This window comes from Rhodamnia argentea, chromosome 4, assembly GCF_020921035.1.
Source record: "Rhodamnia argentea isolate NSW1041297 chromosome 4, ASM2092103v1, whole genome shotgun sequence".
Classification (NCBI taxonomy): Eukaryota; Viridiplantae; Streptophyta; class Magnoliopsida; order Myrtales; family Myrtaceae; genus Rhodamnia; species Rhodamnia argentea.
This window is the reverse complement of record NC_063153.1, coordinates 26,863,801-26,884,772: the sequence shown is the minus strand read 5'-3', so window position 1 is coordinate 26,884,772 and position 20,972 is coordinate 26,863,801. Positions and strand designations below refer to the sequence as shown.

Sequence of the window (20,972 nt, the reverse complement as noted above, 5' to 3'; positions counted from 1 at the left end):
CTCCCTCTCCTACCTCCATTGCCAAAATTCCCAAGCCTCGCCGGATTCGCCTTAGATCGCCGGAGCTCGACTACCACCACGAACCGCCTTGAACCGCCGGATTTTGTGGGTTTTTAGCCGATCAAAGGGGGGTCGCCGGAGCCGCCGGATTGAGGTCAAGACTTCTCCCGTTTTCTTGCCCGAAAACTTGCTAAATTTGTGGTAAGTTGGTCCCTAACCTTGATTAGGTATCTAGGGGGCTAATGGACTTTATATTGAGTAGAATTGGGTGAAAAATTGGTTGGTTTTGCCCATTTTCATGCCTTGGCCGAGAATGAGAGGGAGAGGAAAGAGAAAAGATGATGTTCTTCAATGAATAGTGGATTTGCATGATTAGCATTGGACGGCTAGGATTTAATCTAGCTTTTTATGCTTTAATCCAACGGCCCACATTGAATCTTGTTTAGGAAGCTTGATCCGACGGCCGAGATTGATTCCTGCTATATTATTGATTAAATGTACATTAGTATAGTATAATTGTATTGTACGTATTAAATGCCACGTTAGTACAGTATATTTGTACGGTATGTATTGATTGCTACGTCGGTATTATTTCAATCGTGTGGCGTAGATTACTTTTTGTAGTGACAAAAGTTAATCGTGTGGCCCGATTGGCCATTGGTCTTGTGTGACATAATCGGATGATCCCGATTTATTAATTCTCTAACGTGAGTGAATCACGTGGTTCCGATTGAGTATTTACCCAGAACAATTTAATTGAGTGGCCTCGATTGGGAACTTGAGGAAAATTGGAGAGATCGCATGGTCCCGATCTTTTGTTGAAGAAAAATTGGTAGACCAGATTGTCTCGATCTGCTAATCGAGAAATTTAGCGGGATCACGTGGCGAAGATTGATCGATCGGAAGAAATTAAGAGATCGTGTGGTATCGGACGAGCGATCGAGGAATTGTTGTGGTATATGGTCTTTATGAGGATTATTTGAGAGGAATTGTGGAATTTTTACCTTGAGGCATGATGATGCGGGGTTCGTATTTTATAAGACCATAAGTTGCCCGAGGCGTTATGATGCGGGCTCTGCTATTATTATTATATCCTAAGACATTAAACACGGGGCGGTGCTGATTATATTATCCCGAGGCGTTAAACGCGGGATAGTGACCCGATGCGTTATTACGCGGGTCCGGAATATATATAATGGCCCGAGGCGTTATTACACGGGTTTGTCCAGTTATAATATAGTATGATGCGTTAAACGCAGGCTCTGGACCAACGTGAAATTTTATATGATAGCCTGATGCGTTAAACGTGGGCTTTGGATTCGCGTGGAATATTTATATTATAGCCTGAGGCGTTAAACGCAGGCTCTGGAGCACGTTGAATATTTTATTGACAATCCGAGGCATGGAACGCCGATATGGGAGTAACGTAGAATATTTGGGAAGGTGTGGAAATTTTTGGAGAAAGAATGGATTATTTTGGAATTTAATTGTGGAATTTTTGACTCAAGGAAGAATTGTTGGAAATTGTTCACCGAGGTTGTGTCTGGAGGCACTAGAGCCCTAATCTAGGATTAGGGGCTTTCTTGCTGAGATTTTATCTCACCCCGTCATGGGCTCTCTTTTTTAGACCCTCCGTTGCAACAATGAACGACCCGCCTCAAAGGTTCGGGATTCCGCGGGACATGGAAACCGTGGTGATAGAATATCCAGTAGGAGAGGACAAGGTGTACTATAGGCACATTACTACCATTTGGGTGGATACCGGAGAGCACTTTTGGAAGACCCACATGTATGTGGCTTGGACTTATCGTCACGGGGACTTGTTAGTGGGTCCGCTGACGGGTTTCGATATTCCCTACAACAGTGTTGGGGAATGGGACCCCACTAGCACTCCACCTCCTAATGGCGTAGTGGTTCACCCGGACGCTGGTCCCGATGACGTGGAGCCCAGCCCGGAGGTCGTGGCGCCAAAAGTGGATGGGCAAGTCGTGGAGCCTTCCGATGCGGAGCAGCCTCCAGAATTAGACGAGGATGAGTTAGCAGCTATAGACGAGATAGTGCCCGATAGCGAGGACGAGGCTTAGGGAAGTTGGCCTCTTGAGCTGTTGTAGAGTGTTTTCTTTTTCTGAAGTATAATAGGCTTCGACCACGAGATCTTTTTGTTATAGGTGGTCACAGGCTTGTACAGTGGCCTCTGAAGCCTTAGGTTTGAGGGTTGTAACAACTATGTATATATGTGCATAGGTTTGTTTTTACCATCCCAAGTTATCGTAGTGTTGTTGTTTTCGGTACGGGGAATAGTTTCTGCTTCCGCATGTGTTTTAAATTTTGTTGGCATTTGAATCCTGGAGAACTGTACGTAGTCATGGCCAAAGGGGATGTTTGCGACCTCGCGGGGTTCAAATCGTGACAATTGTCTGGGGAAGTAGCACGTTCCACATGCGCTTAATCAAAGATAAAAAAAAAAATGAGTGAGTCGGTGACACGTCCCGAAACATCACAACTTAACGACCGAGAATGGATGTTAGCGTGCCCGATGGGTGCGGAGCGTGACATCCAACCAAAAGGAATAAATAACCAAAATGTTGATTTCCTTGTATTGACACATCCAAGTTAAGTCTGAATCGAATATCCAATCACCTCAAGATAATTGGATCTTTTATAAGTGAACATGTAATCTTTCATTCCTTGCAAGTATCGGCGAACTTTCTTTGTAACTTTTCACCGATCCCATCCTAGATCACTTTGATACATACCCAGCATTCCAACAACAAAACCGATGTCCGATTTGGTGCATGTTTGGGCATACATTAAGCTCTCGACGACGGATACATAAGGAATACTTTTCATTTTTTCTCATTCCAATTCACTTTTCGGACATTGCATAAGGCTAAATTTGTCCCCTTTCTGAATTGGAACTATTCCCGCTGAACATTTGTCCATATTGAATCTTTTTAAAATTTTATTAATATAGGTTTTCCGAGACAACTTTAACAATCCTTGTGATTTATCGCGAAATATTTCTATTTGTATCACATATGTTGCCTCACCCATATTTTTCATTTCAAAATTCTGAGAGAAATTTCTTAGTTTCATGTAACAAACCAAGATTTCTAGCAGCAAGCAAAATATCATCAACATATAGAACTGGAAAAATAAACTTGCTCCCACTAACCTTTATGTATATACATCGATCAACGGTATTTTCCTTAAAACCAAAAGATGTTATGGTATTATTAAACTTGAGATACCATTGTCGGGAAGCTTGTTTAAGTCTATATATTGATTTCTTTAATTTACACGTCATGTGTTCCTTTCTTTTAACTAAAAAGCCTTTAGGTTGGTCAACATAAACCTCTTCCTCGAAATTCCCATTAAGAAAGACGATTTTCACATCTATTTGGTGTAACTCTAAATAGTAATGAGTCATCAAAGCCATAATGATTATAAATGAATCTTTCTCGGAGACTAGTGAAAAAGTCTCCTCATAATTAATGCCTTCTTTTTTTAGTAAAACATTTAGCAACAAGTCTGACCGTATACCGTTCGATATCACCTTTTGAGTCGCGTTTGGTCTTAAAGACCCATTTACACTCGACCTTTTTGCATCCTCAAGGCAATTCAACAAGATCCTAGACTTGATTATGATGCATAGATTTTGGCATCACACCACTTAGTAGAATTATTACTTTCCATGGTCCGTGAAAATGAATCTAGATTATTACTAATTCCTAAGTCAATTTCTGACTCTTGTAGATAAATCATGTAGTCATTAGAAATACCTAACTTATTTTCTCTTTGAGATCTTTTTAATGTTATTTCTTGGGCTAAAGTGCACTGCAAGTGCTAAAACTTGTGTACGGCACTTACTTTAGTACCAAAATTTTCAAAAAGATTACTTTGGTGCCAATTTTTTGAAAAACGCTCACTTCGAGTACCAACTTCTATTTAAGCTGACGTGGCTTGCTCAAAATCCAATGTGGCCTTTTTTTAATATTAATATTTGAGTTAACGTGGCTCGCCGAAATTGGCATTGAAGTAAGCGTTTTTCAAAAAAATTGGCACTTAAATGTTCGTTTTGAAAGTTTTGGCACCAAAGTGACCGTTTTTCAAAAAAATCAACACTTAAGTTATTGTTTTGAAAGCTTTGGCACTATAATGAGCGTCGTACACAAGTTTTGGCACTTGTAGTGCATTTAAACCATATTTCTTGTGGCTCAACTACTATGGGTTCATTGTCAACATGTTCATTATGGTGTGTTTGATCATTTATTTGTTGTTTTTTATAATTGTTTGGTTAAACAATAATATCATGAACAACAACTTTATAAGTTTTGGGTAAAAGAACCCCCACTCTAACTTCTTGAATGATAGCATCAGGCATTCTTTAACTCCCACCGATGTCGCCATTCTTGATGAACCCGACATTTCCAAATTCAACAATTTTCATATTATACAATAAAATCAACACCCCTTAGATTTTTTTTTTTTTTTGCATAACCAATGAAATAATCATTAGTCATTATAAAATCCATTTTTTTTTGTGGATTGTAAATACGTACTTCTGCTGGACAGTCCCAAACATCTAGATGTTGTAAACTAGGTTTCCTATCCATCTACACTTCAAAAGAGTCTTTGGTACTGCCTTACTAGGAACCCCGTGTAATAAGTACAAAGAAGTCTTTAATACATATATCCACAAAGATAAGAGTAAAGATGAATAACTCATCATACTCCTAACCATTTTCATTAAAGTATGATTACGCATTTCCACTCTACCATTTTGTTGTGGTGTACCTGGCATTGTGTGTTGACCACAAATACCACGTCTTTCAAGAAATTTAGCAAATGGACCTAAACATTGTCTTGAGTCATTATACTTTCCATAATATTCACCACATTTATGTGACCTTACTATTTTCACTTTTTTATCTAATTGCCTCCCAACCTCTTTAATAAATACATCAAATGCATTCACTGATTGAGATTTGTCATCCAATAGATAAACGTAACCATAATATGAAACATCATCAATAAAGGTAATAAAATAATGCTCTCTACTAAAAAATGCAACATCAAAAGGACCACATAAATCAGTGTGTATAATCTCAAGAAGCTTTATGCTTCTTGTGGCACCTTTCTTGGTGCATTTTGTTTGTTTACCCTTAATATAATTAATACACGCTCCAAGATTAGTAAAATCCAAATTTGGAAAAATTTCATTCTTCATTAATCTTTACATTCTTTCTTTAGATGTATGACCTAAACGTTTATGTCACAAGGAAGTAGAATTCCTATCAACTAAATTGCTTTTATTGCTAACATTATGATGCAAAGTCATTATGGTCTCAACGAACGCATTATCAGATTTAAACTTGTAGAGCCCATCACATAAGATTCTAATTCCAATGAGATTCTCATTTTTAAACAAACTAAAAGATCCATAGCCAAACTTAAAAGAAAAACCCGTTGCATCAAGTTTTGGCAAAGAAATTAAATTGCAAGAAAACGCAGGTACATAAAGAGTTCGGAACAAATCCAAATAATGTCCAGTATATAAGACTAAACGATAAGTGCTAATGCCTTTAACTAAGCTTTGTTTCTATTCCCTATGTACACATAGTTTTTCATTTAGCTTTAAGGCTTGAATCATAAGGAATCCTTGCATCGTATTGGAAACATGAGTGGTAGCACCCGAATCAATCCACTAAGTATTATGAGAAATTTCAGTAAAGTTTGATTCAAAACATACTAAAAAACAAGGCTTACATTTCTTTTCGAACCAAACTTTAAGCTTTAGACAATCTTTCTTCAAGTGTCCAATTTTATTACAAAAGTAACACTTCATAATATTGTGTTATTTCTTGTGAATTTGAGAAGCCTTAGAAAAGTCATTCAGGATGTGTAATCCTTTCTTCTTTCTCTTTCTATCTTTCCCACCTTTTCACTTGAATTTTTTTTCAAACTCTTGTTGACTTAAGAGATGAACAGAATGAGCCTTTTGATTTTTTATCCTTGTTTCCTCTAGAACAAGCTTACTGGCCAATTCATTTATATTTCACTTATCGTTTATAGTATTGTAATTAATCTGAAATGGCCCATATTGTTCACGAGCTAAAGAATTTGGTATAAACTGAATTGAAAAATACCCATCCACGTTCACTATCAAAGTGTTTAACTTTGCTATTAGATTTGTCATCTCAAGTACATGTTCATGCATAGGATGTGAACCATCATATTTTATGGTGGTCAAAGAACTCATCAATGTACCAGTGAGTGACTTATCATCTATTTGAGAGCGTTTTTCCACAAATTTTATAAATTTCTTTGCACTGTCAATTTCGGTAAGTAAGGTCTTTGAATTGTTTGCAACTGTCATTCGTCATAACATTAAGATCAATATGTTCGACCTTTCTCAAACTTTATGGAATGTCATTTCCTCGTCGCTACTTTCATCGGTAATAGCAGCCAATTGTTTAACTTGAAGTACTAAATCAAGATCCAGGACACCTAAGCGAAACCGGACTTGTTCACACCAATCAGAGATATTCATTCCATTGAATAAGAGAACAGATGAAGCATGTAAATGAAGAGAAACAGGTACCGTTACTGCATACGTAAGAAAAAGTTCATACATTAACGCCTTGAGAATATCTCATAATCATATTCAAATTAAACATAATATGTACATCATAGTTCTCCTTTGGGTGATCCTATGATATACAAACATACATTAAACCATAATGATGCTAACTTTTATCGGGCAATTACTAATATACCTCATTAAAATTCATTTGCCATCTTTAGATATACAAAAAAAAATTAATAAGCATATGAATAACCAATCATTACGTTCACAAATTATAAGAAATTGATTAACCTTTGGGTTAATCCCTAAGTTCTTATAATAAATGAACTTCAAGATACTCATGACATCGATACGATATGTAACATATCATTTTCTATCATAGCATCAATAAATCATGGATAATTAAATAAAACATTATGAAATTCCAAAAAAATTCAATATACCTTAAGGTTCAACCACTTTGGAGACTAATGAACCATCGAAGGTGCTACAATCTTGATCTATTTTATGTGATAAACTTCTCAATTTCGTGTCGCCTCCTTAATTTGTCTCGCCTATTTTGTGTACCCTTATCTGTTTTAGGGTCTGTTTGGGATTAGTTCTACAAACTTAATTGTGGCCATATTTATGGAATTATTCATGTTGAAATGTTTTAAACAAATCTAGTTTCATAAAATTATTTCAAACCCATGATGACTATTTCCTATTATGTACAAAACACGGGATTGGAAATGAGAACAGAAATGAGTATTCATTCATTCCAGGCTAATTCTCTTCAACCGAACAACTCATTACTACTTTCTATTTTATTGGCAAATGACTGATTTGAAAACATGGTGAGATAACAAGGCCCTCAATCCTTGAGGAATAGTAAAACCTAAGAAGAATTTATTGCAAGAGAAAAAACTATGATGTTTCCTACATAAATTTCTCAATCATAACTGAAGAATCCATTAATGCACTACTTCTCCCAAGCTATATAAATTTTCATCTCTAGATCAAGTACATCATCAAATAATCAACGATCCGAAACAATTTTCTAGCCCTCCCATCCCCAAAATATCATCATGGCTATGCTCAAAAACTTGTCTGCTATCATGATCTTGGTGGTCGTCACCGTCGCATTGCTTCCAAGGGCTACATTTGCTGGAAACCCCGATTGCGCAAAGGGAATGACTACCGATTGTGGAAATCATCTCTTTCAAATCGTAGTCTATGCCAACACCTCTGCACCCACTAATGAATGTTGTCGTGAGCTCGTGAAGGCGGGGAAAGCCTGCAATGACCAATTCGTGAAGTTGATCCTCTCGACCCACAAGCCGCCCAAGGGGACGAGTTCCGATCTCTACAAGAGGAGCAATGACATGTGGAACAACCGTGTCGCGGCTACCAATTCTGTATCCCCTCCAAAGCCCTCTCATTGAGAGCTATTCCAATTTTGAAGTACACTAAACGTGTAAAGAATAAAAAGGATGAAAGAATTATAAGTTTTCTATTGGATTCCCCTCAGCAATTGTCCTATGGAGAAGTGAGCCAATGTCAACGGAGAGAAGCTATTTTGAGAATTGTTGGTAGGGTCTTTGGAAAGGCGGTTTGAGGAGGTCCCATACAACTATTAGGCATGATTATAATGACAACGTTTATCACTAATTATAATAATCACTACTCAAATTATTATATAAATATCAATTCAACCCCGATGTTAACAATGTTACGATGTAATATTTAAATCAATGATTAAATAATTGAAAGAAGTTTGTACATTAAATTTTCCACGTCATCGGGAAAAGAAAGTTATAATCAACATAGGACATCATGCTTCGATTAAAAAAAAAAACATAGGACATCATGCAAATCATGCAAGACAAAAAAAACTCTCCATTTCAAGCCGTAACCTATCGAAACCCGCCTTAGAGAAAGAGAACGAGAAAAAACTGAAAATCTTCACTAAAAAAAAGAAACCAATCTTCATAGATTTAAGATTTACACTTATGACTTATTTAGAAGCACTAATTGCCCACTTGTATCAGTAGTATCCTCTTTTATGTCGAGACTTAGCAAAGATAATATTTCTTTCATGCTACCATCCAAAATATGTTCATGGGCAGCACTAAGGGACACATCAAGATAACATTTGTTTCACAAAAAATAAATGATTTGAACTTCATTTTCCTAAAATTGATAGTATATATTGGTTAAAATAATTAGTAATGAAACGTCCTCCTCAAGCGGTGGTTCGTGGCCTTTGACGAGCTCCTCATCATGTTAATGGCCGGGGCACCTACATCCAAACTCGCCACCCGACAACATCTTCCGCCCGAATCGGCCCGCATGCGCAGACCTTAATTCTAAAAGAAGGGGCATTGCTCCTCTTTCGTTTCACGAAATAAGTAAAATAACGTTAGAAGTAGTGGTATTTCACTTTTGCCGTTTTCGGCTCTCACTTCTCCCGTACTATGCCATAACAGTAATTTGATAAAAATTGGTTGGAGTGACTACATTGTGGAATTTCACATGAATATGGAGTTGTCACGATTCTATTGGGGTCGGCTAAAAACCAAGTAAGGTGTGTGAGTATGCCTTTCTTTCCATGGAACCAGAGATACCATTATAAAAAAGTAGCCAAAGAGTGATATCATATGTTGGAATTTAATATCGAGAAATTCGACTAACCTCTATCCTTGTTCGACTGCAAAATTGCTCAAGAATGTCGTTGATTCACCGACGCGTCCTCTATGAATCGTCAACCCACGATAGTCCGAATATGATCATAGAGGAAGATATTCATGTTTCACAATGTAAATGCAATCAATTCTAAAAGTAGCAATCTTGACTTTAGTGTGCTCGTCTGTGTTGAGAGGGAGAGAAAAGAACGTACGTCGTTCTTATGTTCGTTAGTTTTCGTTAAAAAAAATTGCCCATTGGAAGCTATCTGTTGGCTTTTATCAATAAGGAGGCAGCCATTCAAATGGTACTTCTTCGAGGGGCCTTCTCAAACACCTCTCTTCATGAACGTAATTGTAGCATCTCCCACTCGGACATGAAGGGCTTGATAATCCTCTATCAAAAATCTGGGGCAATTAACATCGACTACTTTAGAAACAATTCATACTTGCAAATACGTCACGTGATTAGTGAGTACACCCGCACTTGGGATCTCAGTTATACACCTATTATGAATACATAATAGCTACAACCCCAAAAGGAAAAACAATATCTCACAACACCCTAGACATATTTTGTGACATCATTCCAAGTATACCTATCCCTTTAAAAGGTATACTTGACTATTCTTAACTTATCGTGTATTTATAATTAAATCCGCATCCCCAATAGACGATATAATTGGTCGACCAGTAAATACATGTGTAGATGTAAAACAAGAATAGTCTTCTTTTGCGCTCATGTCTCTCTTCATTTCAGAACAATCGCTTTCCTAGACAAGTCCCACAAAGCTATATTAATTTCATGACCATCGGTAACATGCTAAAGTAGCAACATTGATCTACCACTTTGAGAACACAATCAGAAGTAACTTAGGGTACAAAATGAGGTAATTAATTCATCACTTACCTCAAAGACTCACGCAATGAGTAAATAGGGACAATCATACCCATCTCTCTTATAGGTCAAATATAACACATAAAAGCATATATCATTTATCAAAACATATCCACTATACAGATCTTAGTCTAAACAAAGTTACATGCTTCTCACGTACATATGTTTAGCTCGAGTGTTATATCGGCTCACTCTCCACGGCGTCTAATTAAGCTCTCACCTCCGGCTTCCATCGGATATACATAATAGTGAGACTATCATGTTCGATTTTATTACATATTAATCAAAAACCTCATTTGATTTCAATCAAGGCAAAGTAAATATATTATGTACCGAATTTGCTCACAAAGCATCCTTCGTACATACCATCTCATCTCAACTCGCTTACCATAACACTTGAAGCGATTGCTCATGTAAGTGAGCCAATCATTGCCTGAGGACATACCTTTTAACAATATATGTGTGTTTGTGCTAGTCTTATTATATCTCTAATGAAGTTATCATTTATGTCAACCCGCTTCATTGTACTACGATACTTAGAATCTTTCACATAGGCAATATCAGCTTGACTACCATAATAAACCGTCACTGGTCTTGGAACATCGGTGACAATGGCTAAATTTTTCAAGAACATTTTAGCCAAAATATTTGTTGCACTACAGCAGAGCATGCCATTAAATTCAGCCTCCATTATACATAAAGTTGTGCATGTCGGTTTCTCGCTTCTTTAAGAACTTGCACCTTCATTGAGCAAGAACACATTTCAAATATCGATTTACGCTTATCTAGGTCTCCTCTTTAATCAGCAACGAAGCAACCCATTAAGCGTGAATAATTCCCTTGATAATGGAGTGGCTAATCCATATTTACCTTTCAAAGTATCTAAAAATTCTCTACATTACTTTCCATTGTACTTGACCAGGATTTAACTAGTAGTGACTCATTAACCTAATAGAATCACAAATGTTGAGTTGAGTACACATCATAGCATATATCAAACTCCCGATTGCTCTAGTGTAAGGAACATTTTTCATTTCTTTCTTTTCTACAAGAATCTTAGAGCACATCTCAGAGCTTGGGCATGCACCTTGTATGATAAGGATATCATTGGGATCACAATGTTGCGTATTGTAATGTTCAAGAATCTTGTTAATATAATACTTTTAAGATAGAGCAAGAAGGCTCCCATGAACAATCACTTTGTATCTTAACTCCCCATATAAAAAGCAACTTCTCCCATGTCCGACATTTTGAAAATGAAAGGACAACCATTCTTTTATGGTGATAACTAAATCCTTATCATTCCAAGCTAACGGAATATCATCCATATAGAGTGATCAAATCACAAATTTATCATCGGTTTGTTTGACATACACAGTAGTCTTTTTTTTATCGTCGAACACCCAAAAGAACTTATGGCTCGATGAAAAATGAAGGTATCACTTTCTAGATGATTACTTAAAGCCATCTATCGAATGATGAAACTTGCAAAGTTTACGCTCCTAACCTTTAGCTATGAAATCTATTGGTTGCTTCACATAGATTTCCTCATCTATTCTCTAATGAGAAATGTCGTCTTTACATAGTCTATGCCCTCTTGTTGTGTATAGCTTTTAGCCACAATGCGAGGCTCATACTTTTCAACGGATTCATCCGCCCTACGCTTGATCTCAAAAATATTTCTCTGTTCTTCCTCATCAAGGGATGAGAGAGCCTTCAACTATCATAGGCTATGCATCGTCTTGTGCAGTAATCATAAATGCTTTCCCTTCAATCTCAAAAATGAAGATGGGGAATGCTTGTACGATTACTCTTATGTAACCGACCTCCATGTGGATTCAGTTTACTAGACGATGCAACACTCTCACTAGGTCTAATATATTGAGGTAAATCATTATTTTCCTCAATCAACATTAGTGAGTATGTTATCATGATCTTCCATCTCATATAACTGGAATCCTTATCAATCTCACCTCTACTAGGAAAATTATTCTCCAAGAACTTGACCTCTCGTGACTCCATTTCAGTCACACTTCCATCAACTTGTTCACCTATGAACACATACCATTTAGAGTGTTCAAAGTATCTAATAAAGATACTTTTCGTCCCTCTAGGACATAATTTTTCATATTTATGGGAAGAGCCATGTACATATCTCGCACACTCACAAGGTCACAGATTGCTCAAATATGATTTTCTACTAGTCCATAATTCATAATGAGTGGAAGTGACTGACTTAGAAGGCACACGCTTAAGTATATGGGCGGTAATCACCAACGCATCTCACTAGTATGAGATCGGTAGATTTGCATGTACCATCATAGACTTAATCATTTTCAATAGGGTTATATTCCTTCTCTCAGCAAACCTATGATGTTGTGAGGTATAAGAAATAGCCTAAATTCTTATAACACCATTTTCATCACAAAAAGGCTCGAATATCTCAAATAAATACTCACATCCGAGATCGGTTTTTAATATCTTGATTGTTTTGTTTAACTGATTCTCTACCAAATTTATATAACGTCTAAAACAATCCAATGCTTTTAACTTATGGGAGATCATAAAAACATAACCGAAGTACATGAAGTCATCTATAAACACGATGAAATATGATACTCCATGCTCCACCCTCACATTCAATGGGCACAAATATCAAAATGTACAAGTTGCAATGGAAGTTCGGGCCTGATTCCTTTACCAAATGGTTTTCTAGTTGTTTCTCCTGCTGGACAATGTTCACATACAAGGTAGATCGATATTAGCGAGTGACCATAAAAGGCCTTCTCTAGCTGAACATTTTTATTCTTTCTAACCTAATATGACCTAGTCTAGCATGCCAAACATTTGTATCAATATTCACCTTGCTGGAAGATGCGATTAAAGAAAAACAACTATCAACATTGACATTAAACATATCATAGTCAATGTATAAAATCAAAAAATCCTTCAATTCACAACCAGAACCATAATCAACTGTTCCAAACTTAATATCAACGCAATCACCATAAAAATTCAAAACATGACCTAAGTTTAGAAGGACAACAACAAAAACCAAGTTCCGTCGAATTATAGGATCATAGAGGACATCATGTAGGAATTGAGTTCAACCACCATGTAAGTTCAATTTACATGTCCCAATATCTTTCACCTCAATTCTTGAGTTATTTACAACATATATATATCTATTCCGGGTAGTATCTGCCGGTACTCTACAAATGCTTCTCGATCTCTAGCTACATGGCCTGTTGCTCCTAAGTCTACAATCCACATAGGATGTAATTCAACGAGCATTACAATGCTAATGACAAAAGCATTGCTTAAAGCAATGTAGTATTTCGCTACTTCTCTCGACTCGGTGCTTTCATGAGCAAAGTGACCCATCTTGTCACAATTGTAGCACTTTATCTTGGCCTTGTCCTTCTTCCCATTGCGCTTTCTGAATAGGATGATTTTCACTCTCTTGGGTGCCGCATTATTCTTCGATCGGAACTTATACGTGCTCACACGCGCGTTTTGAAGACTGGTGACACCCAGCAATCAACCATGTTGACCATTCGGGTCAACGGTAAACATTTGACCGGTCAACAAGTCAACCAGGTCAAACCAGAGTTCGGTCAACGGATCAACCGAGTTAGGTCAATAGCCAATCGGGTCCGAAATGGGCTGGGTCAACGGTCAATCGGTTCGGTTCAAAAGGGTCGGGTCGCACCGATTCGTTACTGGGCGCTTGCCATCACAGTGAGTGGGGGCATGTGCGGCCACTTCGAAGCGGGCGATCACTCATTTTTCTTGTATCGACGAAACAAGTCTGATGGTATGTTCAAAAACAATTTTCATTGGACCAAATTTCCCGCACAAGTGACGTTTCGCCATGGAGTTGGTGGGCCGTCGCCGTCAAAGCGTGTGCGGCAGCATTCGGCCTCCACCGGAGGTGAACGACCACTCATTTTTCTTGTCTCGATGAGACCAGTCCAACCATGTATTCAAAAATAATTTTCATCGAATGAATAATCCGCAAAACACACCAAACAGAACGGTCCACAACCCAAGACTCGCCTTGCGTACCCCGTTCGTATTCAATGATTCATTCAAAAATTCGGCGTAGTAATCAAGCCAAAACTCGATGGAAACAAGGCATAGATTCTAACTAAGGCTCTGATACCAATGTTGGACTTTAATATCAAAAAAATTGACTAACCTCTATCGATGTTTGATTGCAGAATTTCCATGGAATGTCATTGAATCACTTACGCATCCTCCATGAATCTTCAATGCACGATGGTCCGAATATGATCACAGAGGAAGATATTCATGTTTCACAAAGTAAATCCGACCGATTCTCAAAGTAACGATCTATTGCCTTTAGTGTGCTTGTCTGTGTTTTGTAAGGGAGAGAAAAACTCGTACATTGTTCTTATATTTGTTAGTTTTCGTTAAAAAAACTGCCCCTTGGAAGTTATATATTAGCTTTTATAGATAAGGAGGCAGCCGTTCAAATGGCATCTCTTCGAGGGGCCGTCTCGAACACCTATCTTCATAAATGTAATTGTAACATCATAGTAAACATACAAGATAAGAAAATAGAAAATAAAAAGATATCACGCATAATTAGTATCTTCAATTGTAGATAATTCTTGAGATTGATAATCAATCAAAATCTTCTTATTCAATCGAGCAGTTTTGAAATGTGAAAATGTCATATTTCACGGATAGCTGGTTGCCGCGGAGTGGAAATCAGATCATGGTGAAAGACTTGATGAGACGCCATGGGGCTCGGTTGAGCTTGTCAGAGAGCTGTCGATTTCGCATGGGAGGGACAGAGTATGCGTCTTTGAGGTAGTATATATAGTTGTTTTTCTGCGTCAAAAGAAGAATATCATTCACGTAGAATAGTTTACTAAATACAAGTCCTTAACTTCAGAGCAAAATAAATCAAAAAACAGCAGGAGGGGATACAAGACCCGATTGCAAGACAACCTTCCAGAGCCTTGGGCCCTAGCAATCCAATCAGCAACTAAATTCGTTTCCCTACTGCAAGGAAAGGCACGGGCTCGAGTGATAAGTGCACGCGTTGATCAGGACTTAAGAGACTTCTGCATGCTCTCAACACAGTCGGACTCCACGCTCACAGCCAATCCTTTTGGGTCGGAGTAGTGGCGGTTTCCTTATTAAAGAGCTGCTCAATGCAATGGCCTAGAAAAAAAAATGATATGCTAAATGCACTAAGATTTCTTATTGAATACACAGGTACTTCCATATCTTCCGTGTGACTATTGAGTCCGAACCGATTGGTAACCCGAGCTCTAACCACTAGCCCATTTAGATCAAATCAATAACATGTATCTCTCTCATGTGACTGTCGGGACTCGACTTTTTGATAATCTAAGCTTTGATACCAATTTTGGCTACTCTTGAGTTTCTCTCATCCTCCAAAAACTAGCTCAAAAGGTGAGATTCCTCTCATATTTATAAATTAATCATCCCTTCACTCTTTCCACAATTGATATAAAATAACCCCATAAAAAGACGAGAGAAGCATTATCACCGCATGATTTGGATGATCTCGAAACTGCTTTAGGTATACGAAAGTGGCAGGCATTTCCTTAGTTAAGCCCTGAACGTAAGATTACTCGAATTTTTTTTTTTTTTTCTGTACCTCGAATTGTCCTGTCAAAAGTTATGAATAGCACTCTGGGCAATTGGCCTTTAGCATCTTCTTCTTCGTAGGCTCGCATGTTGAGGCTTACACATACTTATTAATCACATTTCAATCTCCATACATGGAATCTTAAGCTATGTATAATTCTTTGTAAGATCTTTTTCTTTCTTTAATTGTTTTTTTTGTAGGTATTGCATACCCTAACTGCGAATAAATAAAAAAATCGAAGCCCTTGTGCACTACTACCACAGAATACTCTTTTAAGAATTCTCTTGGTTCCCGTATAATACACATGAAGAGTACAATGACTACGTACGCGTGTAAATTAGAATGTAACAATCCGTAGCACGCTATAGACAATCTGCGCAAGCACGTGAAAATATGCACGTATCTACTTTTGTGTTTAGGGAACAAAAATTGGTTGTGCTCTGGTCATTGTCTCATGATACTCCGTCGCAAGGCAGAAAAAGAAATGTACCGCTTTTTCTTTTTGGAAAGATATCATTAAAAATCTGAATCGGTACACATGATAAATTTATCCGAAATTAATTTTTTTTCGTCTAAACAAATCTCCAATTAGTATCCAATGACACGTACCAAATTAATTTTTGTCTCACAAAAAGTTACGAACCGGTGATTGCAATGAAATAAGTAAAACACTAAATTAAAAGTAGGAAAAAAGTCTGAAAAAGGGAATAAAAAGTGAGAGTAGTCGAAACTCGAAGGGGGGAGAGAAATTGGAAGCTACTTAATAAAAGTTCACTAGTTTGGAATTTGTCAGTCAATACCATAAAAAAAATTCCAAACTCGTGAATTTATTTACAGCCAAACTATTTTTTTTAACAAAAAATCTCAAACCGATACCGGTGCCACATTTACCACAAAATTCGCATAAAAATCCCAAATTAGGAAAGCGAATTTTTTTTTATCAATGCAGCATGGGTACTGCTTTAAGAATTTTTTGTGAAAAAACAAATTAGTTCGAAGTATATATGATACGAGTATATCAATTTGCGACATTTTTGTTGGGTGGAAATTAATTTAAGGAACATATAAAATGGGTATGCCAATTTGAGATTTTTTTTTTTTTTGCCATTAATCTCTTAAAATAGTACAAGCAAAAAATGCTCAAAAAATAAGTTTTTTCTTAAGAAAGTCAGAAACTAGACGAAGCAGCTTGTCTGTGTCCTGCTAAGAGTGCACGTCTTCCACTTGTCCGTTGAAACCGTTGGATTCCCACCGTCGCCGAGCGTTTCGACGGTGGATCTCGATCCACACAGCCCCCGTCCCATCTTCAAGAAAACGCCATTGCTCACCAGCCTCGCATCTTCCGTCCACGACTAGAAAACCGAAGAGAAACAGAGGCGATGTCGTTTTGCTCGTCTCTGTCATCATCTGCACGGCCCTTCCCTCTCTTCTCCAAGCTCAAGCAGTCCGATGGCGACCACAGGCACGCCGCCACCGTCTCCGCCAGCCCACGCTTCAAGGCCTCCGCCGACGTTCCTGACTTCCTCTCCGCCGATTGGTACTGTTTCTTCAGAGACCCGTCGTTATATTGTTTTGCGGTGCAAAGGGCCTGTGATCCTCGGCGTTCTCCTAATGAAAATATATGGGTCGGACTTGTTGCAGAGAGTTTGTTAGCCCTTGCTCTTTCTTGATTTGAAATCGGAGGCATCGATTCATCAATGGTGGATGGCCAATCCGCTAGTTGCTTAGCTAGACGAATATGACGTGTTGTTTCCTGGCTTTGTTCTTGAGCTTGGTTTAGTGGTTCAAGAAACGGTATAGGGTATGATTTTAGGTTCATGGCACAAGTTCATTCGGTTCTCCACACCTTCATGTGCGAAAGATTTGCGTTTGGCTCACCAATTCTAGTTTTCGCTTGCACCTTATATAGCCTATGAGTCAATAGCGCGTCTTGTACCGTCATCGCCGAACTTGTTTTGTGGGGATCTTCGTAATGTGGAAGAGAGGGGGGACAATGCTAAAATTTGGTTCTGCTCAATGTTCTACTTCATGACCATGAATTTTGTCCCATTATGGGTGACAATTGGTGTTCACCTGCCGAATTCCGCTTATTAATTCATGTCTTTGCAAAGTCTTATGATTGTTGTTGAATGTGCTAAATAATTGGTTTCTAATGAGTTTATGTTATTTCCGAGTTCCCATATCTGCTTCAACAAACAGTCAGTTCATGTAAAATATTGCCAGACCCGGTCTGGGAGGGAGGATACTTCTTCCTTCCTCCATTTCCTCTTATTTGGTTTGAAAGGAAGTAGAAACGCAGACATCAGGAAATATTTTCCTCCATTTCCTCAGTCACCTTGCTTGCATATGAAAGTGCCAATAGAGCAAATACATCCTGTTTGTTCTCCTTCTCGGCCAACCAGTTGCCTGCATTCGAAGACTGTATTTCAGTTATTTTATCTTGCTAGTATGTCTTCACTAACAGGAAAGAAAGAAGGATAGATAGAGAAGTAGAAGGGGGCTAGAAACTTCCCTGGCATTCAGTTTTCAATGTGTTGGAACCCCATTAGACTGTCCAAGAGAGGCAGCATAACAAATGTGACTATGATCTCGCTGGCCTTTTTTCTCCCCTTTTGTCTTGAAAATACCCACCTTGGCTACTAAAATGAAACGTATTAATTCGGGAAATATTGAGGGCAATTTACATGCTCATGTCTATGCACATTTACGTGTGCATCAGCATGGGGGTGTGAAAGTAGTCCTCTACTTCACTGTATTTCTTTAAGCTTAAATTTTCTACCTAGATTAGCTTATGACTCTTTTGTGTTGAAAGGTAAAATGAATATGTGCATTTCATGAATTCGGGATTGTTTTGGATTGCAGGCTTGAATCTCGGAAGAAGAGACCTTTTGGGCCAAGACTAAATGTAATGTCTTATACTTAACAGAGAAATTTTCCTCTCTGCAAACTATGTAATGTAGAGCCACTTGTTCAGTGTACATCAATCAAGATTAGATTCTTCCTGTAGTTTAGTGCAGAGGAAGCTGTGCAGCACCAGCTGGACGCACTGAAGTACAATGACCAACCCCGACCAGATTATGGCATTGAGGTTATGTACAGGGTAGGCTACATCTCATACCTCACAGATTGGTTTCACATCAAATTGGAAGGTTATCTGACAAGGGTGACTTCTTGTTGCCCCAGTTTGCTGGTTTCGATCCTTTTGAGAGGTCGCCTTACTTCGGACCCTTCTTCGACCTGGGGCAGGTGAGTATGCATAAAGTCCTAAATCACTCCCTAGGTACTTCATTACCTTGTAGAAATTTTGAGTTTGAAAATTTATGCTGTTCCCTCTTTGAAGGGTATCTGAGTAGTCAAAGTACGCCATTCTCTGACCATTGTTTTATTAAAATGTGCAATGCTGAACAAATGTGTCATGTGATTGGTCAAATGCCACTTCCGGTTTGGTACATGTTGGTTACATAAATACTTCAAGTCTTCAAGCATTAAAAAGTTCTCCATGTTGCAGATTGGGAAACTAAGTTTCTCCTCTAATGCTATGAAATGGCCTTTTATCATCAAGTGACAACATATTCTCCATCAAAGCAAGAGTGTTTTGGAGATATGTAAGGTTCCGCACTGACCCCTTTTGACATTCGCCTTCTCAGTTTGGGCGGTTTAGGCGTATCTTTCACCATTCCACTTACCGAGTTCTACTTGGTCACAAAGACAGGAAGATCTTGAGCAGCCTATTGGTGAAAGAGGTACACATTTACTTTCAATAACAATGTGCAAGTAGGGTCAATAAGTGAACCGGCCATGTGTTTCTCATCAGGCTTAGTGTTGATTCCCTTGCTTCAGTTTTACAGTTTTGCTACCGTGTACAGTCTTCACTAGTAATTAATTTGTTTCACATCTGCTTTGCAGAATCGATTTAAGCAGCGGGTATGGATACAAGGATCACGTCCTGAAGAGGAAGAAACATTTGAATTTACCTTGGTTCAGGTGTGCTCGCATAACCTATACTGGTCCAAAAATTGTTGCTTTTTAGCATAATTCTTGGTGTGTGCTGATGAGGCCTCTGACATGCTGAATCTTTTAGTTCATAATTCAAGTAGTGTTCAGATGGATCTTCTGTTTGTTGTGGGTAAAATGCACGAACTAGTCACTGTAGGCCCTGATCTTGAAGCAAGTCAATGGAACCATCGGCGCTTCTAACAAGTTCTCTGCCTTTGGAGAATCATTGACATCTCTTGTCAGATTTGCCTATTATTTCTTTGTGGCCTGTTATCAGATTAGCATAGTTGCCCTTACCTTGTGCTGCTAAATACTTGCTAATCCCAGACTTGCTTAACTCTGTAGGCACGCTTATGGTTGTTGGAATGATTGGTCCTCTTGTCAAATTAGCAATCTGCTAATCTCTTTGCTGCTCTAAACTTGCAGAGGGTTGGTGGTTCTTGGGACGGTTATTGGCTGACAGAATCTCTGCTTCACGATGGAGACGCCTTTTCCGGTGGTTTGGCTTACTGATTGGCGAGTGCCTCCTATGATGTATAGATAAACTAGACATAAGCATAACTCCCAAGATAACACATGGACGGTGTCTCAGCCTTCATAATATGTACTTAACACAGCAAATAATACGAAAGCCCAATGTCAATGAAGCTTTGGCCAGGGTCGGTTGTAAATATTAGACCTTCAATTAAGGGTAATGCTAGCTTTTGCTTTCAATTGTGAGTGAAGACTTTTCATGAACTTTGATTCCCCTATTTCTTCCTCTGGTCAACGGTTTGCTTTCACTTAATCTTTGCTTTAAGGCCCCTTCTTCGTCCATATTCATGGTCCTTATTGTTGTTGAAAATGGAATCGATATGCTTTTGCCCTTTTCTGGTTTTCTTTATTCAATCGTTATCGTCTATCGGCTCTCCTGCGCACCTGCCTAAAACCCATTGGAAGCAAGCTCCTCATTGATTCATTGGAAAAAAAAATGTTCGGTCAATTGTTGCCCCATCAGATCAACCCCCAGCAATTATCCTAGCGAAAGACCAACAATGAATATCATCAACAGAAATGAATTCCACATGAGACTTAACAGAGGCCCTTCAATGTGGAGCTGCCCAGGCATCCCTCGCGATCACCATAAAGGTCTTCAGAATAATTTTGAGGGCGTTCACAAATTCCATCTTCAATGGG

The 20,972-nt window shown here is 38.3% G+C and overlaps 2 protein-coding genes across 2 annotated transcripts; both read left to right on the top strand.

The window, feature by feature from the left end:
• The first annotated feature begins 7,656 nt into the window (after positions 1 to 7,656).
• Positions 7,657 to 8,013, top strand: LOC115743464. Its single transcript, XM_030678251.2, has one exon. The coding sequence runs from the start codon at positions 7,657 to 7,659 to the stop codon at positions 8,011 to 8,013; it is 357 nt and encodes a 118-aa protein (XP_030534111.2).
• Positions 8,014 to 17,054: 9,041 nt separating this feature from the next.
• LOC115743550 lies at positions 17,055 to 20,534 on the top strand. The gene is made up of 7 exons (XM_030678387.2): positions 17,055 to 17,337; positions 18,663 to 18,705; positions 18,808 to 18,900; positions 18,984 to 19,046; positions 19,448 to 19,543; positions 19,707 to 19,784; positions 20,223 to 20,534. The coding sequence occupies exons 1-7, from the start codon at positions 17,180 to 17,182 to the stop codon at positions 20,307 to 20,309; spliced, it is 618 nt and encodes a 205-aa protein (XP_030534247.1). The 5' UTR covers positions 17,055 to 17,179; the 3' UTR covers positions 20,310 to 20,534.
• Positions 20,535 to 20,972: the final 438 nt, after the last annotated feature.